Below are 10,039 nucleotides of genomic sequence, written 5' to 3'. Positions count from 1 at the left end.
AGGAGTTTAGCTCTGTTTTCCCTCCTTTGGCCTCTAGGCGGTGCGGTTTCCTTCGGCATTTTCTTTGTTTTTCCATCTCTCGCCCGTTGTCCGTGATCTCTATCATACGGTGGCTGGCAATTTTTTTAAACATTTTTATGATGGCGGAGGACAGTGAATCCGCGGCCAGTCAGCAGAGCTTGGAGCTGGACGACCAGGACACCTGCGGGATAGACGGAGACAACGAAGAGGAGAATGAGCACATGCAAGGGTGAGGATGGCCTGTCCAGTCCGGTTGCGAAACACTAACGTTATTTCAGGCAGCCCGTTTGTGCGCTGCCTGTTTATGTGTGTTGTCGGTCGGGAATAGCTAGCGCAGTTAGCTAACGTTAGCCGACACAAACACAGCCAGGCTGTTTGCTACAAGGCCATCATTTCAAGCTAGGAAGTGCTGATTTTAAACCTTTATGAGTTGTCTTTTTATGCGTCTGTCCCTTCACGTACAAATGTATTCTCTCAGCTAGCATCCTGACTGAATGACATGATGACAGCCAACCGCTCAGACAAACCGTTAGTTAGCTAACGTTAGGTTAGCTCAGCTGTCATTCGTTGCTATGGTAGCTAACGTTAGCTCGCTGCTGCTTTGGTTGTGTCAAGTGTGACTCAAACAAAGTCAGCCCCTTTTCAATGATGTGCTGTGCGCTTGTGTTCATATCTGTAGGAGTCCAGGGGGAGATTTGGGGGCCAAGAGGAAGAAGAAGAAGCAGAAGAGGAAGAAAGAGAAGCCAAGCTCGGGGGGAGCCAAGTCTGACTCTGCCTCAGACTCTCAGGAGATAAAGGTGCGCAGTTGACCCATTGAAATGTGCACAGACCCTTTCATGGCAGGGACTAAAATCCAAAAACATAACCCACTAACCTGGTGGAGTCACTTGCCAGGCTGACCACTGGGAGTAGGTGAGGAGAAACGCAGAATGGTCCTTTTGCATATAAGCAACCCAAGAAAAACCTGTTTATTTCCCATCGGTGTGAATGGGTCAGTAGGTGTTATCCAACCTTGGCCTAGACTCATGGCCTATAATAACCCTAGAGTTACTGAGATAACCCTAATTATAACGGCAGCGTTTCTAGTCAAAGCAATCTTGAAACACATTTCCATGGACATTGCTATCCTAGTTATATTTTTTGCCCATGTCCACATCATATACTGGTTTTAGAAACCTGGACAAGCCCTTATCCCGGTTTTGAGAAACATGAATGCTGTATGCTACCTGGAGCACTCCGATACAAATCTGGGATACTCTTGCATGTTTACACCAGGTCTTTGATCACCATCTGTCATGTGGGCAGGTCCTTCATCCACTTGAGTTACGTGAGTAGTTAGTCAGTAAAACAAAAAACATGATGATAAACAATGTAATGAAGAGGAACACTGAAATGAAAGTCTGACAGCAGAGCAGAGGATCCATTTAAATTGCTGCTTTATTTCTGCTTATAAGGTAGCTTAATGTTTGTCTACCTTGTTGAGCTTGTTGTCCTTGTTTTTAGCCATATTTGTATCTATTTCTGTGTATGTACATAGAGAGCAATGGAAAAAGTCAAATTCCTTGTATGTGTACACATACCTACCCAATAAAGCTGATTCTGATAAGATGAAGAAAGCAAACCAAACAGAATTCAGGCAGCGAGAGACAAAATCACTGGAAACGTGTACCACTACAATTTAAATAAAAACAAAAACACAAGCCTCCACTATCACAAACCTGGGTACTGTTAAAATCATGTATACTGGGATATGAATAACCAGGTTTGTCATGTTCCATGTAAACATCATTTCCCAAGAATGACCAAAACCAGAATGATCACACTCACAATAGCAGTGTTTGACAGGGGCATGTGCTGAACTACAGTTGTGGACATGGGTGTTTTGTGAGCAGTGATATTTATCAGTTACCAGGGTTTTTCTTTGAAAGGGGTATAAATCTTACACATGCTCTCTTTTGTGCTACATTTGAATCATGTAGGACATTCTGTCTTTGGCCATATTATATATACAGACTGTGTGTTACATGTCTCTGCATGTCACACATACAGGGAAAGGTTAATTAGGGCCCGAGCAGCGACCGCTTCAAGGTCCTTATTGAAACTGAAGGTATTATTATTATTATTATTTTATTTATTTTTTATTTGCTGCATTCATTCGCATTTTTAAGGGCCTAAATGTGCACGAAAACTTATGAAACTTTGCACACATGTCAGATGTGGCGAAAATTTTATGCTTTATGGGTCTTGCTCATGGGTGTGGCAAAATGGCTCCATAGCACCCTCTAAAGAGCAGCCCCCGCGGCACGTTTTTCCTAAATGTACGAAATTTGGGAGGAACGTGTATCATGTCCAGACATTTAAAAAACCCTGTTGGACCCATACCCTAAACTCAAGTCAGCCATTTTGAATTTAGTGGTCATTTTTTGCGTTTTACAGATCCTGTACTTTTAACTAACTCCTCCTAGAGAATTAATCAGATCGACTTTAAATTTTCGCAGTGCAATCTTAAGACCTTGGTGATGAAAAGTTATCAAAAGCTTGAGTTTTTGTTAAACGGTGTAGCTGTGGTGTGGCGTCGAATTTTGATGTTTCGCCATGAAAGAGGAAGTTCTTATAACTTGACTCTACGTGATCAAATCTGCCTCAAACTTCAAATGTTTGATAAGAGTCCCGGCCTGAAGACGTCTACATGTCCAAATTCAGACTTAGTCATAGTGCCACCTACTGGCAACAGGCAGTAAGCCTCGCGTGACAATCATCATTTGATTTACATGAAATTTTCAGGGTGTGGTCCACACTTCATTTACTGGAACTTAATGTGTAATTAGTGGGTGTTCTTGAGCTCCACATAGTGGACACAGGAAGTGACATTTACCTCCTCCGTGCAGCATCCAAAACACGTGAAAATTCACAGCCGAGTCGACCGAACCTCCGGCAATCACGACGCGACTGCAGCACGCCCCAACGTGCAGTCAGGTGCGAGGGCCCATTCATCGCTGCTTGCAGCTTTAATTCATGTTGTCTTCGTACTTAAGGCCCACTGTCTTTGTTCTTATTTGTGTACATTTCCCTTCGCTATTTGTAGAACCCTGGCTTGCCCATTCAGAAGCTGCAGGATATCCAAAGAGCCATGGAGCTGCTGTCCTGCCAGGGTCCAGCAAAGAGCATCGACGAGGCAGCCAAGCACAAGTACCAGTTCTGGGATACCCAGCCTGTGCCGAAGCTAAGTAAGTACCTACTCAACTTAGAGCGAGCAAGAGCATTTCATTTATATCAAAATTCTTTGAATTGTGATGCAAAAATAGTCCATATCATATTTAAATTAAGCTTTTGTTGAGGAAAGACATGCATTTTGTACCTCAAAAGCTCTTAATGATTGAGTGATTATTAATCATTAGCTTGGCCAATGGATGATTACGGAAATTGCTTAAAATTTGCATCCCTAACGCAAACAGTATTGCTGTCAGCAGAAGCGCCATCATCATCTTTCTTGGACGGTGTTTCTGTGCACCAGTGCCATCTACTGGTTTTATTTCACCACAGTCGGTGCTGCTCAAAGCTGGAGTCCCAAAAACATGTCAGCTGTGAAGTTCAGTGGGGGTCCAGGCATACTCACTGGGCATGCTTAGTGGCATTAGATTAAGCTGTTTCCATGACAACTATTGGCCAAAGATCAGGTCTGCGCAGGAGGGATAGTGCCACAGGCTTGCCTGGTCAACATGGGACCAACAGAAGCAGGTTTTATAATTGTAACTGCCAGCAGTTTTGTGGTTTTACCAATTTTAAAAACAAATTTAGGGTTGGTGTTTGCTCAGGATATGTGTCACCTAGGCAAAATGCAAGAACAGGACATTTACAGGTTCATTGGAAATGTGGTGATTGGAAAATAGTCTTATGTCTTTGACAAGTGCTATTTTTGCAGATGAGGTGGTGACGAGTCATGGGCCGATAGAAGCAGACAAAGAAAACATTAGACAGGAGCCGTATTCCTTACCTCAAGGCTTTATGTGGGACACTCTGGATCTCAGCAATGCAGATGTAGTAAGTATAGTGTTTGTCTTGACACTTAGACAATAAATTCATTAAGGCTGCAGCTAATGATTATTTTCTTGATTAGTTGTTTGGTAACTGTGAAAAATGCCCATCACAGTATCCTAGAAGTGACATCATCAAATGTCTTGTTTTGTCCAAAGCCCCAAAAATGTTCACTCTAATTTAATGTTAGACCAAATTGGGAATTCTCACGTCTGAGAACAGACCCATCAAATGTTTGCCATTTTATCTTGAAAAATGAATGAAATGATTAATAGTTGCAGATTAAATTTGTTTCAATTGATTCATTGACTAATCATTGCAGCTCTAAAATACATTTTGTAAAAACAATACACAGAAGATATTGTTTGCTGTCTTTTTCAGCTGAAGGAGTTGTACACGTTGTTAAATGAGAACTATGTGGAGGACGACGACAACATGTTCAGATTTGATTATTCACCAAACTTTCTCAAATGGTAAGCTTTCAGTTCAGATGTTGTTATTGTTTATTACTTTGCTGATATTAAATAAACTGCTCACCAAATATGTATAAACAGTATTCAAATGTCTGTTCTCCCACTAAGCATTTCCTCCCCTCTCAGGGCTCTGCGTCCACCTGGATGGTTACCACAGTGGCATTGTGGAGTGAGAGTGTCCTCAAATAAGAAGCTAGTTGGCTTCATCAGTGCCATCCCTGCAGATATACGCATCTATGACACGTGAGCACTCATAACTGATCATATGCATATCGAGCAGTGCAGTGATATGAGTCAATAGAAACCCTTTTACTGTAATGCACAAGTCATCTTCTTTCCTTCTGCTGCTCCAGACTGAAGAGGATGGTTGAAATCAACTTCCTGTGTGTCCATAAGAAGCTGCGTTCAAAGCGCGTTGCTCCAGTGCTAATCAGAGAGATCACACGGAGGGTGAACTTAGAAGGAATATTTCAGGCAGTATACACAGCAGGAGTGGTACTGCCTAAACCTGTGTCCACATGCAGGTATGCTGTGCACTATTCAAACATGAAACATATAGGACATGATGTCAAAAAACAAATACTCCTTAACTCTTTTCCTCTTCTTTTGTCTGTCTGTCTGTCTGTGTCAGGTATTGGCATCGTTCTCTGAACCCCAGAAAACTTGTGGAAGTTAAATTCTCGCACCTGAGCAGAAACATGACCCTGCAAAGAACAATGAAACTCTACAGACTACCAGATGTAAACACTTACACCTGTCAGTCCTGGATCTCTCTTTACAATTCTTATTAATGGCAGGAACTTGTATCGACTTTTTCTCTTGCTCTCCACACCCCCATATAGAGCACCAAGACCCCGGGTCTGCGGCCGATGGAGCGGCGTGACCTCCGCCAGGTCACCGAGCTGCTACAGAAATACCTGAGATGTTTCCAACTTGCACCTTCTATGGGAGAAGAGGAGGTGGCTCACTGGTTCTTGCCACAGGACAACATAATTGACACATATGTAGTAGAGGTATCTGGAATTAGTTTCTATCCTCAAGATACTGACGGCCTGTCTGCTGGTTCTTCTGTCTGTTTTAACAGTTGCTGTGCCTCTCTCCTCTCAGGGTGCTGGTGGTGTACTGACAGATTTGGCTAGTTTCTACACTCTGCCCTCGACCGTGATGCATCACCCTCTCCATAGGAGCCTGAAGGCTGCTTACTCTTTTTACAACGTTCATACACAAACCCCACTATTGGACTTAATGAATGATGCACTGATCCTGGCCAAACTGGTAATGTTACTCACTATTAAATAATGAAACTGTTTTATGGTACTATCAGTTGTTAACTTTTAAATTCCAAGGGTCTCAATAAATAAATCATTCTTGAACAGTTTTTTCAACTTTTTATAGATTTTCGTGACATTTAGTTTGTGACTTTGTATTCTGTGTTTTTAACAGAAAGGTTTTGATGTGTTCAATGCCTTGGATCTAATGGAGAATAAGGTGTTCCTGGAGAAGCTCAAGTTTGGCATAGGAGACGGAAATCTGCAGTATTACCTCTACAACTGGAAATGTCCCACTATGGACCCTGATAAGGTCAGCAGCATGATTTGTCTGAGTTAACGATCAACTATTAGTCAGCATCCTTCAAAGTGTGGCGTTAAGACCCAGTAATGAGAGATGAAGTAGGTCCTAGGTTTATTTTGTAAGCATTGGTAGTGGAAGTTGTCTGTGTTTTAACGTTTCTGTTTTATATGAAGCCTGTGCTTGTTATGCCATAGCCTCTGCAAGTTGCACAATCAAATTAAGTCAACTAAAATGCTGTAGTCAAGGTGATTAGTAGTAGCCCACAAAGGCTCAGTTGTGAGAAATCATGCCTGATACACTGAAAAAAGTAGACTCTTTGAGGGGCAATGATATTAGCAGTAGTACATATTTAAAGAATGATTGTTTTTCATTTGGGTTGCACCAGTTCATTGTAAATCCTTCACTAAGTTTGTGTGTAAAGTCGCCTAAATTCTTTACTAAATCAGGTTGCACCAGTAAAAGTTTCTTATGTTATAGACTTTAGTAACGTGTAAATCAGTTGCTAGAAAACATCTGTAGCTCTGTCCAGTCAAGAGCTAAGTTACAGGAAGTAACTGTAGCATCACAAGCTATAATATAGCCTTCAAAAATAACATTTAAGGAGGCCAAATGTTATATTAAACTTAGCTGCTAATGCTTTGTAAACGTAGGTATGACTTTTTTTCATTTATAAATGCATTAATCTAGAAATCTGTGTGTTAAGAGTGAGTAGGAAATATCCGATTTAGCTAACAGTATTTGGTCTTTTAGTCTAAATTATTAGCATAATGTTTTGTCATTTGAGGGATATTGTTTTTTGGGAAATGTAATTTAAAATCTTCCCAGTTTACTTTTTATTAAACAGCATTTTGATCAAGGTCAGATTTGACTTGTCTAAAGCGGTCATATATTAGCAAGCTAATGCTAGTTTTGTCAGTTACCTAGTTAGCTAACAGAAAGCAACAGTTACACCTGGCAGATAGTTTGTGTAAATATTTATTAACAACTAATCCATAGTTTTAAGTGGTGCAGTCCATTTTAATTTAGTGATGCGTAAATCTCCACTTGGTAAACACTTAGTAACAACTAAGCTTCAGCATCTGATTTACAAAATGTTTGTGTTCTTTTGGTCAAAACTCCTCTAACAGCAGGTTACCCTCTGTTTTTCAGGTTGGCCTCGTCCTTCAGTAGCAGGTCTCTTCACGGCTGCTACACAAACACTGATCAGGAGGTCTTCAGCGACCTCTGGCTATTCCTTACCTGGAATACATACAGGTAGCCCAAGCTAGACAATGAGAACTACAACAGTAAAACCAACCTGGAGACTGGGAGGCGGTTCACCCGTCATCAAGAACATTCTCAGTTCACCCGGAGGTGAAAACTCTTAAATCATCAACATCCTGAATGTGAAGTCATGCTATGCCTGAGATACTCATACAGTACAATGCTCCTGACATACACACTCACATTTAAAACATACCAGTTAGACATACAAGAGGATGCCTTGACATTGTGAATTTTGTTTAGTTCTTCTTCCTCAGCAGACACCTTGTTACAAGGGACTGTCATGTCAATTTCGCTGACATTGAACTATGTAAATGATATTCAACAAGTAAACATGACGGTAATACAAAACAGTTAGTTATTGTGTCCTCACTGCAACTGCACACTTGCAGTATAAGAGGGTCTTAAAGGCAATTGAAGAGTTGTTATTCCCGTCTCATATCATTATGGTCAGACGTTTCTCTGTTGGCTGTTTCGGGCCTCAGTAGAATTAGAAAAAAGCAAAGAACGTGTTTCTGTGATAGCTGACGTATAAAGGAAGAAACTTTTATTTCTTCGAGCATTCTGGAAAAAAATATCTTTTTAAATGACAAATATGTTCACGCACACACACACACACACACACACACACACACACACACACAAAGGATATATTCATGGAAGGACTCATCCAACTGGTGCATTGATATACATGTTTTTTTGTTTGTTTGTTTTTTTTTTTTTTGTTAAAAATATATAGTTACCTGTACATTTAAAGCCAGAACATATTTATTCCTGTAGTGTGAGTTTGGGGTTCGGGAGGGCTGATCCAAAGTATTTTCCTCATAAGTAGTGTAGATGTCACTGAGTTTGTTCAGACAATGTGGGTTTAAGTGGTTTTTGATGAAGAATGTATTGCATCAATGAAGCACAATTTTTGAGTTCCTAAACAAGCAAAAGGGTCGTTTTTTTTTTTTGTTGTTTTTTAAAGGGTCAGATTTCAAAACAGATGGGTTGTGGTACATACTGTACAACCTTGGTTTTTACAAAGGATGTAAACTGTTTTCACGTTATAAACCTGTTTCTAGAGTTGGTATTTTTATTCACTGATGCGCTCATGCAGATCTTTGTAGTAACAAACACAGCTTAGGGTTATCTGCATGTGAATGGTGTGTTATCCAGTTAAAGTTAACAAGGCTGTTAAATGAAAGGCAAAAGTAACAGTAGCTGAAAACAGTAAGGATCACATGCTCAGTGCACAAACAGGGCAGTGAGAATTATAGCACCAAAGGCCAGAAAAAACAGTAAAATACCAGTTAAACTATAGCCAGGGTAGATTTAGATTTTTAGTCTTCTCTAGTCTTATTACTCTCTGTAGCCTGTTGCAAAGCAGAGAATAAGATGCCCCTGTAACGCAGCCGATTGGCTAGAAGTACAACACTGGGCGTGTAAACATTCATTCACATCAATGCACACGTAACCATCAATTCCCACACGTGCTGTAGGATGTTAAATGTGTTCTTAATCAAACTCTCAGTTAAATAAAACGAGAATTGATCACAACACTCAGTGTCTGGGGAATAATTTAACAGCATGTATTCAGAGTACAGTGGCTGAATAAACCTGCCTGTATCAGTAACCGCATCATTTTGAAATTTGAGCTTTTCCTGTTTCCAGGTCCATTTTTATTGACTTTTCTGGATTTGTTTTTTAATGGTACTGTATTTGTGTCTGAAAAATATACTGTGGATGATTTTTTTGTGTGTTGTGCAGCTAAATGTGTGAAATTCTTTGAAAAGTTCTGATATTTATAATTGTACTTTGCAAAATGTCTTAAGGCATAATTCCTGTTCTTTTTTCTTTCCAGTATTTCCCTAAAATTTGCAGTTAAATAGGCAACTTCAATGCTGATTTTTGAGGCGTTTGGAGCATTTGACATTTCCCTGTTCTCAACTGAGCAGGATGAGGGTGAAAAACTGTTGTCAGATGACTTGTTCAGTGGTGGAGCTGCTGGTGTACTCAAGGGTTAAAAATGTTTTCAGATTGTCTTTTTGCTCTGAGTTTGTTACTTTTTTGTTTGATGTTCCTATTCATGTGGCTCTGCATAACGTGAGACGTAGAGGCTGCTGCCATTTTGTCCATTTTTCTGTATGTGATGTAATTTTCTTCTCATCCCTTTATATATTAGCAAGAAAAGGACAACCAACGGACAGTCAGTGCTTCAGGGGATTGTTTTGGGAAAACAAAGTTGAATTAGTTACATTCAAAGACAGATGTTACCGGCATTAATTTAACATTGAAATGAGGGAATTGAGTCAACGGTGCGCCTCATGAAGTTGGTTGTCACAGATGTGTTGCCTGCAGCTGTCTGAGTGAACTTGGAGCATGTTAGTTCTGCTGCTGTGATGATTTTAGTGTTGATGTTACTAGCCACAACCTTTAGTGAGAACTCATCCCGAAGTACCTGCCTTATTTAAAAAAATTTTTGGGGGTGTACTTTTGAAACGACATACAGCTTTCTCTAACTGAAGAACAATATTTTTATTCAAATCCATTGTAAGCTGTGAAAAAGCTGAATAACTTGTACCAGCATCATTACGACATGACCCCATGCAAATAATCTGTTTCAACACACACACACGTCAGCTATACCAGCATGGATATTTGATTGAATAAACTCACTTCAAAAAGGAACA

General features: G+C 40.2%; 1 protein-coding gene across 2 annotated transcripts; it reads left to right on the top strand.

Moving 5' to 3' along the window:
* The first annotated feature begins 118 nt into the window (after window positions 1–118).
* Window positions 119–10,037, top strand: nmt2 (N-myristoyltransferase 2). Of its 2 annotated transcripts, XM_044209391.1 has the most exons (12): window positions 119–250; window positions 701–818; window positions 3,107–3,248; window positions 3,944–4,062; window positions 4,438–4,529; window positions 4,656–4,772; window positions 4,883–5,053; window positions 5,161–5,269; window positions 5,372–5,542; window positions 5,637–5,804; window positions 5,973–6,110; window positions 7,251–10,037. In XM_044209391.1, exons 1-12 carry the CDS (start codon window positions 138–140, stop codon window positions 7,269–7,271), a joined length of 1,479 nt encoding a protein of 492 aa, XP_044065326.1. In that variant the 5' UTR covers window positions 119–137; the 3' UTR covers window positions 7,272–10,037. The 2 variants fall into 2 exon arrangements, with proteins under 2 accessions (XP_044065326.1, XP_044065327.1); XM_044209392.1 differs by lacking the exons at window positions 119–250; window positions 701–818 and adding an exon at window positions 2,916–2,997.
* Window positions 10,038–10,039: the final 2 nt, after the last annotated feature.

This window comes from Siniperca chuatsi, linkage group LG9 (genome assembly GCF_020085105.1).
Source record: "Siniperca chuatsi isolate FFG_IHB_CAS linkage group LG9, ASM2008510v1, whole genome shotgun sequence".
Lineage (NCBI taxonomy): Eukaryota > Metazoa > Chordata > Actinopteri > Centrarchiformes > Sinipercidae > Siniperca > Siniperca chuatsi.
Note: the sequence above shows the minus strand (reverse complement) of the source record. Positions and strands in the feature narration are given on the sequence as shown.

Coding starts and splice junctions, on each gene's coding strand:
- nmt2 (XM_044209391.1), top strand. CDS start 138: ATGATGGCGGAGGACAGTGAATCCGCGGCCAGTCAGCAGAGCTTGGAG. Junction 4,063..4,437: donor ATCTCAGCAATGCAGATGTA/GTAAGTATAGTG, acceptor TGTCTTTTTCAG/CTGAAGGAGTTGTACACGTT. Junction 5,270..5,371: donor AACTCTACAGACTACCAGAT/GTAAACACTTAC, acceptor ACCCCCATATAG/AGCACCAAGACCCCGGGTCT.